The 23,783-nt window shown below is 37.1% G+C and overlaps 1 protein-coding gene across 2 annotated transcripts in view; it reads left to right on the forward strand.

Moving 5' to 3' along the window:
* Window positions 1-23,783, forward strand: part of Glra3 (glycine receptor alpha 3) — a 186,262-nt gene that overhangs the window by 102,798 nt on the left and 59,681 nt on the right. For both annotated transcript variants that reach the window (XM_060381794.1, XM_060381793.1), the window contains exon 4: window positions 17,212-17,435. In XM_060381794.1, the coding sequence (XP_060237777.1) occupies window positions 17,212-17,435 (224 nt within the window). The remainder of the gene's footprint in view (window positions 1-17,211; window positions 17,436-23,783) is intronic.

Here is a 23,783-nt window from a genome sequence, read left to right on the forward strand (position 1 = left end):
TTAAAGATATGAAAGGTGCTGGTGGCTCAGAGAGAGAAGTGTTGAGAAGGTGATTTCAGATCTTGATCTCTGTGATTCTTCCCCTTTAAGGGACCACTTGTCTATCTAGAGCTTCTTTATGATCTGTATGTTAAAAAGTTCATTACATAGCATTAGATATTTGAAAGTTTGTGCTGAATTATTAAATGAAAAGGTAAAAATATATGTCACTTACTTTATCTGTCTCTACTCTGAATCTGCATCTCTGTACAGATGTCTTTAGAGGCAGACTTGGCTTATAACTCCTAGCTACTAGATCAGTTAAACACTTTCTGTTGATCATCAAATGCAACGGAAATGACAGGCTGTTAAGCACAGTTGATGGCATTCATCTCAAACTATTTTCTTAGAGAAGGTGATATGCTAAAATAATACACTGCAAAATGTCATTGTAACCTCCAAAGATAAAACAGGAACTAAGACTGGAGATCATGTTCTCTAAAATGATTGGCAGTGGTCAAAATCTGTTACTTCTCCTGTCAGTTAATGTGAAGTAAGTGGCAAGCAATTTCAATTGGCCCTCAGCAGCTAGCTGAATCTGGCTGACACAGAAGGGAAAGCTAACCCTCAAGCATTGTTGTACCCCTCTGGTGGCACTTTTCAGTTGCGGAAACCTGACACTACCAGTCCATCTAGAAAAACTACAATCCAGCTGACTTTTTATCAGAACAGTTCAAAACTTGCCAAGGTGACAGAAATCTGGCTCTGCACCTCTCTGCCTTGTCAAACACAGCACATGAACCCTCCTCCACTGCTGGTACAACCACTTTGGAAATCTATCTGGCACTTTCTCAGACAATTAGGAATAGTGCTTCCTCAAGACCCAGTTATACCACTCCTAGGTATATACCCAAAGTTTGTTCAAGTACACAAAAAGGACACTTGCTCAACCATGTTTATAGCAGCTTTACTTGTAATAGGCAGAACCTGGAAACAACCCAGATGTCCATCAATGGAGGAATGGATACAGAAATTGTGGTATTTTTACACAATGGAATACTACTCAACAATCAAAAAGGAGGAAATCATGAAATTTGCAGGCAAATGGTGGGATCTAGAAAAGATCATTCTGAGTATGAAATATCCCAGAATGAGAAAGACAAACACGGTATATACTCGCTTATATAGACATATACGATATGATAAACATAATGAAATCTATACACATAAAAAAGATAATCAAGAGAGCAGACATGTGGTAAGATGATCAATCTACATTTAGAAAGACAGATGGGATGTGCATTGAATGTATGACAGGAGTCTACTGAAGGCATCTGAAAGACTCTAACTAGCAGTGTTTTCAAAGCAGATACAAAGACTCATAACCAAACCTTTGGCAGAGTACAGGGAATCATATGAAAGAAGGGGAGTTAGTCTGATGGGGAAAGGATAGGAGCTCCACAAGGACCAAATATATATGAGCACAGGGTCTTTTCTGAGACTGACATTCAACCAAGGTCCATGTATGGATATAACCTAGAACCTCTGCTTGGATGTAGCCCGTGGTAGCTCAGTAACCAATTGGTTTCCCATAGTAAGGGGAACAAGGACTATTTCTAACAGGAACTCAATGGCTGGCTCTTTGACCTCCCCACCCCCCAAGGAAGGAGCAGTCCTATTAGACCACAGAGGAGGACTTTGCAGCCAGCCCTGAAGATACCTGATAAAACAGGATCAGATGAATGGGGAGGAGTTCTCCCCTATCAGTGGACTTGGAAAGGTGCAGGGTGGAGATGAGGGAGGGAGGGTGGGAGTGGGAGGGAATGAGGGAGTGGGATACAGCTGGGATACAGAGTTAATAAAATGTAACTGATAAGAAAAAAATAAAATTAAAAAAAGAAAAAAAATAAGTAAGATGTAATTAACCCTTGTTACTCACAATACCAGCAGGAAACAGTTGGTTCCTACTGGACAGAGTCTCCTCTGCTCTCTCCTTCTCTGTTTCTACAAGTCTCTGAAAAGAAACTTAGTAAACAGAAAACTGTTTCTTACAATGAAAGTAAAAAACAATTTGGGTTAACTCTCTTCAAGGAGACCTGAAAAAGTAAACATTCTGCTCTATGGAAGATACAAAATAGTGGGTTTAGTAGCACATTAACACTGTAATCTGGAGAATCCTTTCTAAAGTCTTTTTTAGTTGCTGTGGAATATTGTCAAACAATCCAGAGAGTGGCTAAGTCATAAGACAAATAATCCTGTCATAAAGTAATATTAAAGGACTCAATCAACCAAAATGAGCTTATTAACATACATCTATCAAATTAAACCAATACATCAAGTATTCACAAATAAATTCTGAGCAACCTTCCCTTGTGACCTCATTATTTTTATCTGTGATACAGGAAATGCACCTGGAAATACACCAGTCTCTTTTCTCCCCAGGCCTTTGAACAATAAAATATTTTCCTTTCTTTTCACAAGATCTGTCTCTGTCTGTCTGTCTGTCTCTTCTTTACTCATTTTTGTTCTTCTAAAGAATCCTTGCTTATGGACTTTCTACCAGCACTATTCGCAAAAGCAGCCAGACTCCAATCTGAGCCAATAGGATAAAGATTTAACTTATTTCTCTGGTGGAAGTGTTCTTTGACCTTAGGTTTTGTTTTCACTTTCCCCGCTGTGCACAGCCATTTCTTATGCACACAGATCCTCTTGTGCTTCTTGCTCACTGAATTTTTCAGTGATCATTTGCTGAACTACAATATATTAAATATTTTAAATAAACATTTCAAGAAAAAACTACAACAGGCCAAAAACTCCAACTCTAAATATATTTTGCTCTTTATTCTATTGTAACTGGCTATAAAGATAATTGCCATCTATCCTTTGTCCAATGCAGCATGAAATTAAAATTATTAGTCAATACTTCACAGTAGATATGAAAAGAGAAATAAATATATTTTTACATCTCTGCTTTTGTTTCTCTTATATGATGGTTCACAAGCACTATTTTTTATTATATCTTCCTATAGAACCCTTTTACACAGTTTTATCCTTAATTTCCCTCCCCATGAAATTCTAATACTTCATCTACAATTTGTATTTATTTATCTACCATGAGTATTTCTGAAAATGACAATTTTTCTCAACCACCAAGAATCATATTTCTATTCCCTTGAGAACAACATTTGTTCATCTTGAGAGTGAATGCTCAAAATGTACAGGTTTAATAAGTGTAGTTAATGTTTTATGGTTCTGGAACCAAATTCATGCCTTCACACATGCTAGAAAAATGTCCTGTCACCCAGCTACATTTCCAGCTCCCAGAGTATACCTTTTTATGGTATTCATGAGTCTAGTCAGCACAACTAATCTATCTGTGCTCAATAGTACATGGGATGATCACAGACAGTAAATATGTTGAAAGGGAAGTAACATAATGTTATTTTTCCATGTATTTGCAAAATTATTAATACATGTAGGCTGAAAGTCAAATTACATTCTCTCTTCTGTTATTAAAATGATCTATCTGTCCAAGATGTAATTTTTTTAAACTTTACATGTGTGCATGTTTGCAAATTGACATCTTCATTAATTTTAGAGGCATTCAAACTTCATTCAGATTTATTTCCCATACTGATGCAAGGAAGAGTTTTATTCCATTTATAGTTTGTGATATTTTATGCTTTTATTTCACTCATGTAAGCATTATTAAATCTACTTTTTCAATATTTGGTAAAATTACTCTCAAAATATTCCCTGCAATGTTCACTGGTTTTTTCCCCCAATGGCAACAAAATTGGCACAAGTAACTTTCTATTTTTTTTTTTTATAACTCACTAAATCTGGTTTGTGCTGTGTATATGCGAGTCAGTATGGAGCATGCACTAGAGCATATAAAAATTATCATTTGCCATATCCTCAAAAAGGAGTTATTCTCCCACCCCTGGCAACCACCCACTCCCAATAGCACTTCAGTAGGGGTCAATCCTGAAGACCATCGGTACCATCTGTGCCAGGATTCTGTCTGTTTTGATTTTGCATAGGGAATCACAGTGGCTGTGATGGCCACGTCACATCCAAAAGACAGCATTTCACAAAAATACTCTCCCCAACCCCCACATCATCCAGCTCTTTTTTTTCCCTCTCTTCTTTTCTGTGATACTTCCTGAGCCTTGGTGGTGGTGGTGTTGGGTGGGTTAATCAAGATGCTCTGGCTGAGAGAGCAGTCTCTTAATCACAGCACTTTCATCTTTTACATGTCTCTCCACTAACTACTGTCCACAGTGTAAAACACTGGATTAAGAGCTTCTTCTGAGGAGAGAAGGTGGGACCAGGAGGAGATGAGGGAGGGGATTGCAGTACCAATGTAAAGGAATAAATTATAAATAAATAAATAAATAAATAAATAAATGTATTAATTTTTTAAAAAGAGCTTCTTCTGTACAACTCTAGAAATAAGAAAACTGAGTAACAAAGGATAGCTAGTAATCTGAAGTGATAAAGAAAGGTCTTCCTATTAGACCCGTACAAAAGGAGCAGAGGCTGTCTCTGACTGTTTCCTGCCTCTGGATCACTTTTTCCTAACTAGACTGCCTGATCTAGCCTCAAGAACATGTACTCCTACTGCAACTTAACAAGCCAAAGCAGGTTGATTTCCATGGGAGGTCTCCCTTCTCTGAGGCAAAAGGGAGGGGTATAGAGAAAGTGATGGAAGGAGAGAAAGACAGGAGGAGAGAAGGGAGGGAAAGCTCTAAGCAAAATGTAATGTAAAGGAAATTAATTAACGAATGAATGAAAAAAAGAATAGTAAATGAGACACTAGGACAGCAGCTCCTACTCTTGCCTCCTGTAGGGAGGCAAAGCTGAACCCACAAACACAGGGATACCAAGTAGTCCCAATCATAACAGTCTAGCAGTCTTAGCCAAAAGATGACCCTCCAGTTCTCATAAACTGTGAATCCAGTGAAAAGATTTGACATGATGGCGACTCTTCCTACATATCAGATAAGAAGTGGAGAAAAACACATAAAACAAAACTGATTCTGTTGTTCTCAGAGAACTAGAACCTAATTCTGTCTTGAGATGGGGCCTATTGCTTGAGACTGAGCTCTGGGAACCTGATAAAAATCCATGGCACAGGGATATGGAGATACTCTACCATAATTACTGAGAGGAGGAACAGGAGGGACAGTGGTGGAGAGGGAGTAGTGAGATCCATGCCCACTGGGGGATTTAGGTAGGGACATGATGACTGAAGGGGATTTGGTTAGTTCACCCACACTATTTGATAAAGACTGAGGCACAAAGTTTAGAATCATTGCAGGGATTGAACTCGCTAAGGCCCAAGCATGGCCAAATGGATCATTTGACCTCTGTTGCTGCCTCACTGTCATGGGTAGTTAGCTGCAAGTGAGACTCCCAGTCTTGGGACCAGTGTAACATTTTCTTTATCAGTCTTTCTTTTTATGGAGTTGTTTGTGCTAAAAATGCTGTTTTTTTAAAGTTGAAAATGTTGCTAAGAAATTGCCCTAGTTGAATCTGAGCTATGTATGTTTAGCCTGGAATGTTTTAATGTTTTATTAAGAACCTTTTTGAACAATTAAAAACAAACTTACTTGTCAGTGCAATTTCTAATTTAATAATGACCTGGATCTACTGTTTGTGTAGGCCCTCATATTCATTTTATAATTCAGAACAAGTAGGGTTTTTTTTCTAATTCACTATTCATAAATGTCAAATCTAGTGATACTATTACCAAACATCTACCATCGACAACTGTAAGTTTCTATGTTACGAATACCATTCTGAGACAGTTTCCCTAAGGGGACCATGTTTATTTGATCAGGGATTGTATATGACAGAATATTACCTATGGCACAAGCAGGTACAACCATCACCAGTTGGTTAGTGACCTTGTTTACCTTGAAGAGACCTGTGACTGGACCAAGGCCATGTGCAAGCTAGGAAAGCACACTACTATATTTGTGCTACCATCTTTGAGGTTTGGGAGCTTGCATCACCCTCCAGAATCATTAATTTTAGTCTTAAGAAAGGCAATGAAATGTTATGAGACAGGCTTTACACAGCATCATTTATCTGCTATAAAAATGAAATCTTCCAGCAAACCAATGGGAAGATAATAACATCCTTTGTTAGAAAGCTGATGAGCTAAAATTGAATCAGTGGGCTCAGTGTTATGTGCATATTGACAATGGGAATGCTTAATTCATTTGGTGTTAGAAAAACATATTGTTGAGAGTTTTAATAAGCTATTTTGAGAAATATGATTTGTATTACTTAATTTATATCATAAGTCTGACTTTGTCTACCTTTCTTTCAACTCAACACAAGAAAGCATAAAACAAAACAAAACAAAAACATATGAAACAAAGGAGATTTATTTTTTCTTCTTAAATTTTTCCATGAGTATAGAAGTATTACCCACTGGATAAAAGCTGGATAACTATTTTATTCTGAATGCAGGCAATCTACTTTTGCAATCTTCTTTCCTTTATGGGCCTTCTATTTCTTATTACTTATCTCGGCTAAATTATTTGCCCTTGACAATTTTTACTACCTTGGTCATGGAGGAATATGTTCTGAAAAATCATTCTGAAGAATTCAGCCTTTGAAGGTAGTTTTATTGCCTTTATTCTTCAAATCTTATTTCTCAAAAAAACTTATTAAAACTCTGAACAATGCTTTCTTCTAACATAAAATGAATTAAGCGAGCCCATTGTCAACATGCACATAAACACTGAACCAACTGATTCAGTTTTAGATTATCAGCTTCCTAACAAAGAATATTGTTATCTTATCTTCCCATTTCTGTTTAAATAAAAAGTGCTCAAATTTTTTTTATTTTGTCACACTTGATATTTTTGCCATTGCTCTATTATTATTTTTTAAATCATTGTTTACATAAAGCATGCTAGAGAATTTATTCATAATACCAATCATCCTTTGTACCTAAAGGAAAAAATGCTTCTATTTAAAACTGGAGAAAAATCCTGAAGTGTGATTTTACTTAATAAAGTTTAAAAATTGGTTCTTTAGGTATATAGATTTCATTATGTTTATCCTATCTTTTAGGTCTATATAAACGAGTATATTCCATGTTTGTCTTTCTCCTTCTGGGATACTTCACTCAGAATGATCTTTTCTAGATCCCACCATTTGCCTGCAAATTTCATGATTTCCTCCTTTTTGATTGCTGAGTAGTATTCCAATACCTAAAGAAGATAATCAAGAAAGCGGACACGGGGTCTGATGATCTATCCTCATTTAGAAAGACAAATGGGATGTGCATTGAACGTATGACAGGAGTCTACCACAGAAAGCATCTGAAAGACTCTACCTAGCAGTGCTCCAAAATAGATACTAAGACTCACAACCAAACCTTCGGCAGAGTGCAGGGAATCATATGAAAGAAGGGGAGTTTGATGTGGAAAGGATAGGAGCTCCACAAGGACCAAACGTATCTGGGCACAGGGTCTTTTCTGAGATGGACACTCAACCAAAGTCCATGAGAGGATAAAACCTAGAACCTCTGCTCAGATGTTACCCGTGATAGCTAAGTAATCAATTGGTTTCCCATAGTAAGGGGAACAAGGACTATTTCTAACATGAACTCAATGACTGGCTCTTTGACCTCCCCACCTCCCAAGGGAGGAGCAGTACTGTTAGGCCACAGAGGAGGACTTTGCAGCCAGTCTTGAAAACACCTGACAAAAGGGAGTCATATGAAAGGGGAGGAGGTCCTCCCCTACTAGTGGACTTGGAAAGGGGCAGGGAGGAGATGAGGGAGGGAGGGTGGGATTGGGGAGGGAATGAGGGATACAGCTGGGATACAGAATTACAAAATGTAACTAATGAGAAAAATAAAATTATGGAAAAGAAAAAAAAATTGGTTCTTCTTAGAAGTCACAAAAGCACTGTAAGAAAATATTATTCTAGACAGCTCAGACAAGAGTGCTGGAACACTTTGTCATCACTACTAAGAAAAAAAATTCTCAAAAGAATATTGCTTCCAAGTGAGCCAAAAAAAAAAATAATAATAATCTTCTGTAGGTGAGAAAAAGATGCTGCAGGCCTTTTCCGCATGGTGTCAAAAAAGGTCATACAGTGGTATTCCATGTGTGGGATGGACACATGGACCTGACAGAAGACAATCTGCTTCCACAAAGGACACCTTGCTTCTGAGATATCACTTGCGAAAGCCAGTACATTGCGTAGCATGTTCAGTTAATCTTCGGCCTAAAAGGAAATGACAAGATCTCAAGTTTAATGCTTGCCTGCCATGTGGCATTACTAACATAACTTAATGTTCTCAATCTCTGGGAATTTAGTCAGTTAAAATAACCTTCTTGTTATGAAAGAAGTCAAGCGCAAATACTAAGCTAATTTTAGAAAGAAATTAATATATCAGTTGATTCATAAATAGGCCAGGACAAAACTGTGATCTGGAAATGGAATAATGGTGCTGTGATGCTATGCCAGCTCTAGGATTATATTCAGTTAAACTAATATTCTCACACTGTATTCAAATAAAATATGACAGCATACCAGGTGCAAGTATGAAAAATGAAAACATACCGCAGTTTTGCAACTTACCTTTACCTATCATGACACCTTACATTCAACTCTTCAAAAATACTATACATATATATTTTACAAATAATATATATGTATGTTCACACACATACACACGTACATATGCATCTATGTATTCCATGAATGAGGTAGTTAGCAAGGTGGAGAACCTGGGATGGGGTTGAGGGAGGAACAGAAAAGGGTCAATTTCACAATAATATTTTAAATTCAAAAAATAAATAATAATACAAGAAGTCTACATGTACTCAAATAATGCTAATAGTGTTATCTACCCAGGAGATAAAGTATCTAATGTTTCTTTAAATTTCCCAATTAGTACTTTGTTCAAATGCTGCTTAGATAACATTAGATTGGATAAAATAGGCATTCATTTCATTTGACACAGAAGCAGCAAACAGTTTGTCTGTTATTCTCAAGAACTATGAAAGCTGACATGAACTCAGTGGCCAGCTCTTTGATCACCTCCCCCTGAAAGGTACACCCTTGCCAGGCCACAGAGGAAGAAGGTACAGCCAACCTTGATGAGACCTGATGGGCTAGGGTCAGATAGAAGGGGAAGAGGTCCTCCTCTATCTGTAGACTAGGGGAGGGGCATAGGGGGGAGAAGAGGAAGTGAGGGTGGGGTTGGAGGAGACGAGGGTGCTGCAGCAAGGATTCAAAGTGAATAAATTATAATAAATAAATATATAAATAAAATTAAATTTTAAAAAAGTACTATGAAAGCAAGGCTGCAATATCCAATAATAGCTTCTAAAAGAAATCTAATTCCTCTGAATGTGTATGGTGCAATGAGCAGTCTCTACACAGCTTCTTGGCCAATCTCCAAATCAATAAACAGAGTCTAAAGAATTATCTGAATTGCTCAGAAGAAAAACAAATGCAAAACAACTTAATTTGGTCTTGAACAATGTTTAATTCCTAAAACTTCTGCAAAAATGGAACATTTGTTTCCAAATCTTCAGCTTGTAATACTGCAAACTAAATGATGTATACCAAATAAGCCCTCAGTAATTATAAAATTCCCATGAACAATGAATGATTAAAATTTAGAAATGTAAATAATAGTTTATATATTTAAATGAAGTCATAGTGTTCAAAAGTATTTGAAAATATTCAAAATATTCATTAGGTTATTTCATTTATGTGTCCAAGTTTTATTTACAATAAAAATTGTTTGCCAATAGTATCAATTTCTTTGTTCCTTTTACTAAACTTTGTGTTTTTGCCAAACATAAAGCTGCTGTATTAGGAGAACGCTGAAGTTGTAAAGGAAAGTATAAATAGTATATCAAAATATTAGATTGTTTTTAAAACTGTACACACACACACACACACACACACACACACATATATATATATAACAAAATCTAGATCTTCTGTGTGTATGTGTGTGTGTCTACATGTATATATGAAGCCAGAGATTAATTTCAGTATCATTTACCAGGTGCTGCCTATGTTGATTTTAGAGTCAAGTTCTGTAGTTAACCAGGAGCTTGCTGAATAGAGTACTGTCATTGGCCAGTGAGCCCCAGCGACCTACCTATCTCCCCTGCAGCACCTAAATTACAAGTGTGTATCACCAAGCTGTCTTTAAAAAATGTGGGTTCAGGGAACAGAACCAGGTCTTCATGCTTTTGCCTACAAGTGCTATACAGACTGTTCTAGCTCTCTAGACCTACATAAATACCTTTAAAGTACAGTATTTTGAATTAAAGAAATTTGGTTTGAGTAATTATCTTTGCTATATTTTTATGTTGCATAGACTTAAAATATCCTTTGTTAGTTGCTGTTAAAATATTAATCTCAAAGTACATATGATATTAAATGAAGCCTAATTTATGGAAATGGATAGTGACATTATGATTGTTAGACACTGCCATTATGATTGTTAGACTTTAAATGTGTTGGTGACACAAGATAGATCTGGTATTACTTACATTTAAATAAGGTTCTGAATCTTCTATGCAAGATTATGTTATAAAGCAGGTGTACAATATTTGATATAAGTACATTTCATCACTTAAAATTACTGTTTTCATCTTTTAGGATGACTGTGGTTTATAATGAGTTATATATACAAATCTATGCACACATATATACATATGTAAACACATGTTCATGTACATTGTGATAGTATGTTTAAATATAGATAAACATATAAATGTCAGTTAGTTATAAAACAAGGTAAAACTTCCTAAAGTATGTAAACATCAGAATTCTTCCTATAAGATACTTCAGTTCTTAATAAACCAACCATGATCTCTACATTCTTAAAACACTTTAAAAAACTTTTTTTTTATCAGTTACATTTTATTAACTCTGTATCCCAGCCGTGTCCCAATCCCTCATTCCCTCCCAGTCCCTCCCTCCCTCCCTCATCTCCACCATGCCCCTTTCCAAGTCCACTGATAGGGGGGACCTCCTCCCCATTCATCTGATCCTGTTTTATCAGGTATCTTCAGGACTGGCTGCAAAGCCCTCCTCTGTGGCCTAACAGGACTGCTCCTCCCTTCGGGGGTGGGGAGACCAAAGAGCCAGTCATTGAGTTCCTGTTAGAAATAGTCCCTGTTCCCCTCACTTTGGGAAACCAATTGGTTACTGAGCTACCACAGGCTACATCTGAGTGGAGGTTCTAGGTTATATCCATACATGGTCCTTGGTTGAATGTCAGTCTCAGAAAAGACCCTGTGCCCAGATATATTTGGTCCTTGTGGAGCTCCTATCCTTTCCCCATCAGACTAACTCCCCTTCTTTCTTATGATTCCCTGTACTCTGCCAAAGGTTTGGTCATGAGTCTTTGTTTTGAAAACACTGCTAGTTAGAGTCTTTCAGATGCGCTCAGTAGACTCCTGTCATATGTTCAATGCACATCCCATCTGTCTTTCTAAATGAGGATTGATCATCTTACCCCATGTCCGCTCAGTTGATTATCTTTTTTAGGTGTATAGATTTCATTATGCTTATCATATCTTAAACTCAAGCGATAACACATGCTGGAGAAGTTGTGGAGAAAGGGGAACCCTCCTCCACTGCTGGTGGGAATGTAAACTGGTACAACCACTCTGGAAAGCTATCTGGTGCTTTCTAAGACAACTAGAAATAGTGCTTCCTCCAGACCCAGCTATACCACTGCTAGGTATATACCCAAAGTTAGTTCAAGTACACAAAAAGGACACTTGCTCAACCATGTTTATAGCAGCTCTATTTGTAATAGCCAGAACCTGGAAACAACCCAGATGTCCATCAACGGTGGAATGGGTACAGAAATTGTGGTATTTTTATACAATGGAATACTACTCAGCAATCAAAAAGGAGGAAATCATGAAATTTGCAGGCAAATGGTGGGATCTAGAAAAGATCATTCTGAGTGAAATATCCCAGAAGGAGAAAGACAAACATGGGATATACTCACTTTGCAGCCACTTTTGATGAGAACTGATAGACTAAGATCAGAAAGGAGAGGAGAACCTCCCCTATCAGTGGACTTGGGGAGGGGCATGCATGCAAAAATGGGAGGGAGGGTGAAATCGGGAGGGGAGGAGAGAGGAGCTTATGGGGAGATACAAAATGAATAAAGTGTAATTAATAAAAAATTTTAAAAAATCCAGCTATTCCATTCTGTAGTAAAAAAAGAAAAAAAAATCTTGTAGTATTTTACCAAGAGAAAGAATATAGACACAGATGATCACAGAATGTATCAATCTGGTGAACCCAAGTGCCCAGTGCTACTGTTTCTAAAGAGTCTGAAAGCAGATTACTGGCTATTGGTACTCAGTTGAAAGCAGAGATAAAAGACTGAAAAAATGGGTACAAATTTTTCACCTTCAGTGACAAATCTAATCTAGAGTTGAACAGCTGTTATGGATACACAATATTGGTATCGTATGAAATGCCACCAATGGCTAATTCTGCATGCATCTAATAATGCATTCCCAATACTTATTGTATATATCGCAATTTACAAAAGATGTGTTTTGAAGACCTCATTGTCTTCACAATTTTTAATCGCTTTTGTGATATGAGTTACATATTCTCATGGGAGAAGATATTTGTTTAACAGAAGCCCAAAAATGACAAACAGGTCATGCTCATATACTGTCAAATATAGAATGCTAACGAATGCCTTGTGTGAATGGTTGTGTTTATTTTCACACGCAAATTATGATACCCATCAAGTAACAATGCAGCTAAGCAAAATAACTTGTTTTAAGTTAGAGTGAGCAAACTTCCAGGTGAAGATTTAAGTATTTGACAGAAAGTCGCAGTAGTGGCAGGATTTCCATGTACACAGTGCCTAAGCCAGGATGACTCTTGCTTTGCATCCATATTTGGTGTAGCATAAGATGAAGTAGTAGTTATGAGTCTCTGCATCTGCTTTGATACTCTGCTAGGTAGAGTCTTTCAGAGGCCCCCTGTGGTAGGCTTCAGTACTGTTACTTGTTTTTTCTTACTTCCCATGACCATCCCATTTGTCTTTTTAAGTGGGGATTAATCATCTTACGCCGGGTCCTCTTTCTTGTTTGTCTTCTTTAGGTGCACATATTTTAGTATGTTTATCCTATGTTATATGCCTATATAAGTGAGTATATATCATGTGTGTCTTTTTGCTCCTGAGATAACTCACTCAGGATGATCTTTTCTATATCCCACCATTTGCCTGCAAATTTCATGATTTCCTTGGTTTTAATTGCTGAGTAGCATTCCATTGTGTAATTGTACCACAATTTCTGTCTCCATTCCTCAGTTGATGGACATCTGGGTGTTTCCAGAATCTGGCAATTACAAATAAAGCTGCTAAAAATATGGTTGAGCAAATGTCTTTGTTGTGTACTTGAGCTTCTTTCGGATATATGCCTAGCAGTGGTATAGTTGGATCTTGAGAAAGCGCTACTCCTAGTTGTCTGAGAAAGCACCAGATTGATAACCAAACCTTGGGCAGAGTGAAGAGAATCATATGAAAGAAGGAGGAGTTAGTATGACCTGGAAAGGAAAGGAGCTTCACAAAGACAAAATATATCAGGGCACGGGGGCCCTCTATGAGACTGTTTCTCCAACCAAGGATCATGTATGGATATAACCTAGAACCCCTGCTCGGATGTAGCCCATGGTAGGTCAGTATCCAAGTGGGTTTTCCTTGTAAGAAGAACAGGAACTATTTCTGACATGAACTCAACGACTGGCTCCTTTACCCCCCACCCCCCCACACACACACCCTGAGGGAAGAACAGTCTTGCTAGGCCACAGAGGAGGACATGGCAGCCAGTTCTGAAGGTACCTGACAAGCTAGGGTCAGATGAAAGGGAGGAGGACCTCCCTTAGCAGTGGACTACTTGGAAAGGGGCAGGGAGGAGATAAGGGAGGTAGGGTGGGATTTGGAGGGAATGAGGGAGGGGCTACAGCTGGGATACAAAGTAAACAACCTGTGATTAATATAAAAACAAAATAAAAATTTAAAAAAAGATGAAGTAGTAGGTAGAAGCATAGTGCAGGAAGTTAAAGTGTGCTGAGTTCCTATGCACCAGTTTATTGGCATGATTAGTTATGAAAATGTATTCAGCCTGTTTATCCAGGCCACTGTAAAGAAGGAACACAGACATGTCACGTGCAAACAAAAAGCAATTGAATAAGAAGTAAGTGGGCATGTGAGGTAGAAGAAGGTAACACCAATGGTGGGCATTTGTGGACTGCTGCGATGCATACAGTAAGAGCGCCTTTCACCTCTCAACCGAAGAGCAACAGTGATTATTGTTTTTCACAGATATCCAGCTGCTACTAGAAATTCTGGCTGTGTACCAGTGTTTTGCTACAAAACTAAGACTGCCCAAATTGAATGAACTCAATTTATTGAAAACAAACCTCTAACTTCTGAAGGAATGTTCACCAAAATATGTTTGCTTTTTCAACAATCCTGACCCCAGAGCATAAGGACTGAGCAGCGTTCTTTATTCGTGACTCTCAATCTTAAATACACAAAGAGGTTACTGAATGATATAAAAATATATTTCCATCAGTTTAACACATTTTATGTTCTAACCAATACTTCTTATTTTTTTTCTGATTGCAGAATTGGTACAAAACTATATTCCTTTACAGTTTTTGGTAATTTAAAAGCGCTTCTGACCTTTTCAAAGAGAGTAAACATATGGATAATGACGAGGAACTCAGGGGGAGTTTTGAAGTAACCTTTCAAAGATTCCAAATAGTTCATATAAAATGGCTTTCTTCCCTATCGGTTTAGTAACTGAAGAATGAATGAGGCTTTTCCAATAGGCCATTATTTCAGAATCAGTGGTCCCAGACAACCAGCCTCCCTGCGGATGCTCCTGAAGCAGATGGTGCAGGCGACATGGGGCATATTACAGAGATAGTGCTAGAAGCAATTACAGCACCATTGAGTATTAGTGCTCTGAGCTCCATGATGCTCAGAGCTTATACTGTGCAGTGCTGCGGAATTGGAAAAGTCCAGAAAACTAAACTAGCTGAATAGTGTGTGTGTGGGGGGGGGGTTGTACTTATTATTTCTTCAACAAAAAAAAATTAATTTTCTGGTTGTTTTTTTACCCGGCCAGGAACTTTACGTAGGACCCCTTCAAACAGGAATTCTAGATTTACTTTTCAATTTGTCCATGAATTTTGAATTTTTACTCACAGTAAATATCTTTTCTAGTTACAGCAAGAAATCTATTGCTAGAAATATCTGGAAAGGAATGCAAATATGTACATGCATGCATATTAAAAGTTAGCTTAGCACTTTGTCCAAAATCTGTATAATCCCAAGGCAGACCAAATATCATCATGGAGAAGGAATGTGGACGCAGGGTCCCATCCCTACCTGCGAAGCTCCCTGCAGTTGATAGGTACAGGAAGAGAGGGTTTTCTTTCAGAATGTAAGCAGCTCATGATAAAACGAAACACGCTGGTGCATGGCCATACACCCAAAAGCACATGGGTAGCACAAACTGGAGCTCATGAGTTTAAAAATAAAAAGAGGATGCAACATTTTGTGTGCAGGGAGGGGAGAAGATGGATCTTGGGGAGTTGGAAAATGGGGGTTCATATGTTCAAGAGAAATTTTGTAAAAGTCTTAAAGAACTTATATATTCCTATTGCTAAATGTCACACACTGAGTAGTGCTTATATTCTTTTTTGAGATGATAAAATGCAACCTCAAGAAGAGACAGAGGAAGATGCATGGGCTATGTAGCAGGCAGAGGGGGGAGCATCTGGTATGTTGAAGTCAGAGGCAAGTAGTCTCAGTGCCAAATACTGATCAGAGGGACACGTGTGATTTCAAAATTCAAAGCAAAAGCTGGCTTTGACTTGCCAGAGGGGAAAATCTAAGAGTTTGGAAGCCTCCTTTTGGATTACCATATTTGATAGTAAAGAAATAAGGAAATGGATGTGATTTTAGTTTCTCTGTATATCTCCAATATTTTCCAGATAATTCAAACTTTCTCAAAACATATATGCTTAAATCACATAAAATGAAGTCTATGTATTTACTCTTTTTCAAAAACTACAAAGAGAAAACTAATAATAAAACTCAATATGAGGCGGCATGCTTCTGTATGTCAGTACTTTTTCTACATGGGAGGTAGAGGTGTAAGGATAAACAGCTCAAGATCATCCTTGGTGTTTAGTGAGTAGTAGGCCATCCTGAGACCATTGCTCAAAAAGAAAGAAAAAGGAAAGAAAGAAAGAAAGAAAGAAAGAAAGAAAGAAAGAAAGAAAGAAAGAAAGAAAGAAAGAAAGAAATGTTGTACACATTTACACACACTTGCATGCAAACACAGGCAGTAAGCTAAATTTTGCTTGAAAGCATTGGCTCTTTTAAAATAATCTTAAAAAGGATAGTTGCAAAATGTCACCATCAAAATCAACGTAAAATATTGCTGGGATTAGACATTATTTTTCTTTTAATACTCAGAAATCATATTTGATTTTTCCTAAATTATTTGTTTTCTAGAACTTTTCATACTATACAAAGTTTAATATTAAACAAGTGTTTTGTGGCAGGTGTAATGGCATACACATTTAATCTCAGCACCCAGAAGGCAGAGGCAGATGGATCTCTATGAGTTCTGGGCCAGCCTGGACTACATAGTGAGTTTCTGGCCAACCTACCAGGTCTGCAAAGTGAGACCTTGTCCCACAAAACAAACATAAAAATCATGTTTTATCACTTAAAAAGTATATTTGGTTATTTTTGTATCACAGAGAGATTCCAGAAAAATATCACTTTGAATCTTGCTGAATATCTACAAGAAATGTTTCTGAAAATAAGTGCAATGGAGAAATTACATAATGGCTGTGTAATATTTTACTATGACAAACAGGAAGGAAAAACTTGAAGGGAAAAAGATAAAGTGTGATAAACTACCATCCTCTGTGTCCTCTTCTTAGAAGGTTTGTGGATAACTAAAGACAGCTGAAACAGCAAAACATTTCCTGTATCTGCACAGCTTTCTCCATCTACACATTCCACATAGTGTTCCATATTGTGACTGGTAAAGCTACAAAGAGACACATTGCTCCACTGACTTCTTAAAGCCTCTCTTCTCTTCTTTCCCTGACCCCTGCCCTGACATCTCCCTCTCCCTTCCTCCCTCTCTTTTTCAGGATTACAGAGTAAACATATTTCTTCGTCAGAAATGGAATGACCCTCGTCTTGCATACAGTGAATATCCTGATGATTCCTTAGACCTGGACCCATCCATGTTGGACTCCATTTGGAAACCTGACTTGTTCTTTGCTAATGAGAAGGGGGCTAACTTCCATGAAGTCACCACAGATAACAAGCTGCTAAGAATTTTCAAAAATGGAAATGTCCTTTACTCAATAAGGTAAGCACAGTCTTAAATTGCCAGTTTTAGTAAAACACGGTACTGTAGGTTTGGTTTCTGTTTGTTTTCTTTACATCTATTGATATAGTTTTGATATTTGGGGGCAACTTATCATTGTTTGCTTTAATTACTCTAATATATGACATTCCAAAACTATCTAATCAATAATCACAGTCCTAAGTACCTAATCCCGGGACTACATGAATTTCCAAAACTAATTTAACAAGTTGGTGATGATTATTGAAATAAGTACATTGGCAGGATTCGCAAAGGCAATTTATAGACATCAATGAACTAGAACTCATTCATCCTGGTAGATAACTATATGTCAAATAGTACAGGTTAAATAAATAGTAAAATCAGCTATTTACAAAAATATACTTAATCAGCTTCGCATATTAAATGTCTTCCAAAATATATGAATGAATCGTTTTATTTAAAGTATTCTGCAGTTATTTTCTTAGCTATGATAAAATCTCAAGGACAGCACTCATGCAATATTTTTCATAAGAGAAATATACCATGCTGAAACTTACACGGAATTGCTGAAATATTTGTATCAACAGTAAAATATTTTTAAATGTAAATAAAATTAAACTTCATATTTAAGTTTTAGGCATTAAAATTAGCTCTCTTTCTGTCTTAGTTTGTTCTTGTTTTTGTTTATTCTTCTTTCATAAAGAATAGCAATATTTGATTTTCATCTTATCTTTCCACTATCAAAGCGGTTTCACTTTTACCACATAGTAGAATAAGAAGAAAAAATAAATTCTTAATCTTAGTGGCAATGTTATTTTAAAAACTTTTTTTGCCAAGAGATTTTTCCAAAAGTATGTTGTTCTGTATTTACTTCTCATCTCTTCATTCTATTGTACTCTGGCAGTTTTTCATATTTTTCTATTCCATGTGCCTGTACTTTCTTTTAATACATTTTTTTGCATCCTAAAAGTTTCTATGATTAACTGGCTTTGTTTTTCAGATTTCTGTGTGTCAGTGATACTAATGATATAAACAAAGTGCTAGGACTGTTCTCTAATTAAGACACTCTCTATCTGGAAGAATAGCTTCATCGTGATTCTTTTCTAGACAAAAGAGTTCTGAAACCTTTTGGGAAATTATCAAAATAAATAATCAGAAAAGTTTAACCAATGGAAAGTTATGTGAGACCGTTTCCTATCCTGCCTCAATAGAAATAAAAGAATATATAAAACAAGCTAAAAACAAAACAACAAAAACAAACAAACAAACAAAAACACTCAGAGGTGGATGAAGTAGACAAGCTCACTGCAATCTAAAACCTGAGGAAAATGAAGCATGGATGATGTTAATGATTCCTGGCTTTTGTCTATTTGTTTGTTTGTTTGTTTTGGCCTTATAGAGCCGAGACTTGGAGATAAAAAAAAGCTGTCGACCCAGAACCACCAGGAGATGCTGACAAAATAAGTCCCAGCCACAGCTTAGTTTCTCTCTATAGTCTAGTTAGGAAGTAGCTAGCAAGAGAAAAAGCCTTAGCCAAGTCAAAAACTGAACAGCAACAAACCTATCGGTGGACTAGGGAGGGCCATGGGGGAGAAATGGGAGGAAGGGTGGGGTTGGGAGGAGACAAGGGAGGGGGCCACAGCCTGGATACAAATTGAATAAATTGTAATAAATGATAATAATAATAATAACCAAAGAAAATAAAACAGCTAAAAGTGACACTACCTCAGGTCAGCATCAAAGCCAACAAACTTGGAAGGTGAGCCAAGGCTTACAATCTTGATAGGCCACAATGAACTAATTCACTGCATAAGTTGGATCAACGTTAGGGGGAAAAAAGAGCCAGCTCAGCATTCAATGCCCCAGCCTGTGATCACCCTACCACACTAAGGCACCAGGAAAGATCCTATATAAAACTATCTTCTCCAATCAAGAAGGAACCCTTCCTCCGGGTTTATGTATCAGATGAGTTTAATTGACACTCAGGACTTTCAAACCACTTTGCAGTAAGAATGGCCCTCTATCTATGGTGTCAGTGGGGGGTAAACAAGACTATTCCCTCACAGTTCAGGAGGATATTGGCTAGAAAACCCCGACTTCTATTTGCCCATGGAAGTAACTGAGTAGTGACTTTCCCTGTTACTCTGCTGGAACAGTGTCAGAGATATCCAGTTAAAACAGAAAGTTAAAATGAGATGCATAGTTTCAACAAAATAATATAAATATGACTATCCTTTTAGTCAAAATTCATTTATCATGTAAAGTACCAGAAAAATCCCATAGAAGGAGAAAAAGAAAATTAATGGCAAATATCAAAATGGCAAAGACAGTAAATATTGGATGGCTTTAGCTGTGGTAACTTCAATGACAAATTAGTAACAGGCTCAAAATAAATAAAATGTATAAAGTATCAACAAAGAAGTAGAAATTTAGCACTGCAAAACACAACATCCTTCAAAAAAGAAAAGGAAATTGAAGTTTGTATGGATGAAGGAAACCGTGGGAATTTGTTAGAAGCAAATCTATTCCAAGAGTATAGCTAAGGAAGTTTTCTTTTTTCCCTTTTTATTATTATCATTTATTGCAATTTATTCAATTTATATCCTGAGTGGCCCCCTCCCTCGTCTCCTCCCAATCCCACCCTCCCTCCTTTTTCTACCCATAAGCCCGTTCTCTAGTCCATTTATAGGGGAGGTACTCCAACCCTTCTATCTGACTCTAGCCTATCAGGTCTGATCAGGACTGATTGCATTGTCTTCCTCTGTAGCCTGACAAGGCTGCACCCCCTAAGGGGAGGTGATCAGAGAGCCTGACACTAAATTCATGCCAGAGAAAGCCCTGCTCCCCATACTAAAGAACCCACTTGAAGACTGAGTCTACAGACTACATCTGAGCTGTGGTTTCAGGTCCTCTCCATATATTTTCCCTGCTTGAGGGCCCTCAGGGCTCAGTTTTTATGACTCTGTTGGTCTCCTTTTGGAGCTTCTGTCTTTCTATCTCCCTCTTCTTTCATAAGATTCCATGCCCTCTACCCAAAATTTGGTTATGAGTCTCAGACTCTACTTAGATACCTCCATTAGTAGAGTCTTTCAGAGGTCCTCTGTGGTAGGCTCCTGTCCTGTTCCCTGCCTTCTCCTGCTTCTGATGTCTATCGTGTTTGTCCCTCTGAATTAGGATTGAGCATCTTCCCTAAGGTCTTCCCTGTTGTTTAGCTTCATTTGGAGTATAGATTTTAGTGTTTATCCTACAGAAAGAAAGAGTGAAAGAAGGCACAATGAAATTTCAAGAAAGGAAAAAAAAGCAAAAATTAGTAAATATATTTTCCTCTTTATCTTGAGTTTATTAAATTACATTTGACAGTTGATCTAAAGTTATAACTGATGCAGAAAGCATATATAAATAACAAATGAGACATATATAGAAACTTTGCTTTAACAAGCCAATAATTATTCTTAATGTCAATCAGGTTGGTGTTTTTATAAGCAGAAATCAACAAAGCTGGTAATATTTAGTATTGACAACCACTGACTCAGTGGACATCTGTTTGCATTATTAATAATCGGCAAGATGATTTTTTTAAAACATGAAAAGATTCATTTGTTCTTTGATTTTGTAAATTTATTTCTAGTGAACTAAATTGCATACTTATTATGTGTATATTAAATTTGCATACAAAGATACCTCTTGTGGCAACAACAACAAGTAGCTTATATGTTCCTCAGTAAGGACATGACTAAGGAGCTGGAGAGATAGCTCAGCAGTTAAGAGCACTGGCTGCTCTTCGGATAACCAACAGTTGATTCTCAGCACATGAATATCATGACATGCATGGAACACTCCCCACATAAATATATTGAAAGTTAAAAATGTTAATTAAAAATAAGAGTAATCCCCACCCCCGAAGGGAGGAGCAGTCCTGTTAGGCCACAGAGGAGGGCTTTGCAGCCAGTCCTGAAGATACCTGATAAAACAGGATCAGATGAATGGGGAGGAGGTCCCCCCCATCAGTGGACTTGGAAAGGGGCACGGTGGAGATGAGGGAGGGAGGGAGGGAGGGACTGGGAGGGAATGAGGGATCGGGACACGGCTGGGATACAGAGTTAATAAAATGTAACTGATAAATAAAAAAAAAAAAGATATACTTTCAAAAGTAAAAAAAAAAAATAAGAGTAAAACTCTCACATATCTACACATTATTAAAAATAAAAATATAAAAATATTTTATAAAATAAAAATAAAGGAAGTTGTCTACTGTACCAACAAGATCAAGGCTCTTCCCTACTTTTTCTTCTAACAGGTTTAATGTGTCTGATTTTATGTTGAGGTCTTTAATCCACTTGGACTTTAGTTTTGTGCAGGGTGATAAATATGGACCTATTTGCATTTTTCTACATGTAGACATTCAATTAGACCAACACCATTTGTTAAAGATGCTATCTTTTTTCCATTTTATTGTTTTGGCTTCTTTGCAAAAATCAAGTATCTATAAGTGTGTGGGCGTTTTCCTGGGTTTTCTATTCGATTCCATTGATTCACCATTCTAAATGGGACAGGAGCTCCACAAGGAGCTCCAACAGAGCCCCCCCCCAAAAAAAAAAAAAAAAAAAACTTGAGCTCTGGGGGCCCTGAAGAGAATGATAACCCAACCAAGGACCATACAGGGACAGAACGTAAAATCTAGGCATATATATAGGCCATAGACCCAGTCTCAAAGTGGGGTACCTAGTATGGAGAACAATGACTGTCTCTGGCATGAACTTAGTGGCAGGCTCTCTGATCACCTCCCCCTAGGGGGTGCAGGCTTGCCAGGCCACAGAGGAAGACAATACAGCCAGTCATGATGAGACCTGCAATGATAGAGTCAGATAGAAGGGGAGGAGGTCCTCCCCTATCCGTGGAATAAGGGAGGAGCATAAGGGAAAAAGAGGGAGGGTGGAATTAGGAGGAGATGAGGGAGGGGGGCCACAGCTGGGATACAGATTAAATAAATTTTAGTAAATTATAATAAAAAATATGACAAAAAATAAACTGGAGACATCTTTATGGGGAAGAACTTTTTGATAACAACATAATGTTTTGAAAGCTTAAAACAGTGAAGATTCATCCAGTAAAACAAATATGTTTATTGAGGAGATTGCATGATGTTAAGACTGAAACAATTCCTTCAGTTAAAATACATCATGCTGAAAGTATCAACATTTATTTAAAAGAGAATTTCACTATAATTACCTTGTTACTGTGTCCCTTGTAAATGCTAGAGTATTTTGTAGGAAAATAAAGGGACAATGCTGAATTTATCTCTTTTGTAAATGGTATTATCTATTATACTATTTCTTCTAATTTTTGGAGAGAAGACTATGGAATGATTCAGAAATGAGTCTTTTATCTTTCAGTATGAATTTAGATAAAACAGAAGGCCTTTTGGTTCCTAGTCATCCCTGTATCCTGGTTCAAGTGATCAAACAAAAAATAATTTTTGTGAGTTGATTTTGGATATCTCACAAGACTTTCAAATCTTCAAATGCTCTAAATCTTCAGTTCTTTGTGAGGAAAAAAATCTGTACGGGGAAAAAAAAATCTTGTTCAGTTTGCAAATGGAGCATCTGTGGTGTTTTATGTGAGATCTGGCTTTCTTGCCTGTTTAAAGAAGGCGAAATGTCCTGGCAAGCACAACAGAGTGAACTTGAGCTGTCATCTGTATTTCCTCTCTAAGTTTCACTAAAACAATTAATTGACTTGAATAAAGAGGAAAGATGGCATTGGTACACAGGAAGTTGAAATGAACAGACAATAAATCACAACAGGCAAGTGGTGAGAATGTCGTCTAAGAAGCTTCAAACAAATGTGAAAACTTAGAGATGGCAAAACATAAGACAAAGTGAGAGAATAACAGAAGGCAGAGAATAATATCACTTTCAAACATAAAGAATTTTAGGCAAGAAGTACTTCAAAAAATGCAAGATAGCCAATAACTAAGATAAAGAAATGAAGAGAAACAAAGAAGAAGGAGTTTAAACTTTTAGAAATATAAGTGAACATCCTGTCCTGATTTCCTCACCCATACTCTTTAACCAAAGATTGTTCTTCTTGTCATTAGACCATGTATAAAATAATTCTTCCAGAAATGAAAGAATACAGACATTAATACATTATAAGAGCAAGCAGTGGGGAAAATTAGGGAAGATAGAGGACTTTTCTAAGTAAGACGAATCAACGCACAACACACACACACACACACACGTACACACACACTCAGATGACAGAAGGATATAAAAATCTGTACATCAGTTCAGAAATCCAAACCTGAATTGAAAGGCAGAACAGAAAAAAAAAATGGAAATTTTTCCATTGACACAGTACATACAGATA

Source organism: Meriones unguiculatus, chromosome 4 (assembly GCF_030254825.1).
Source record: "Meriones unguiculatus strain TT.TT164.6M chromosome 4, Bangor_MerUng_6.1, whole genome shotgun sequence".
In the NCBI taxonomy this organism is placed as follows: domain Eukaryota; kingdom Metazoa; phylum Chordata; class Mammalia; order Rodentia; family Muridae; genus Meriones; species Meriones unguiculatus.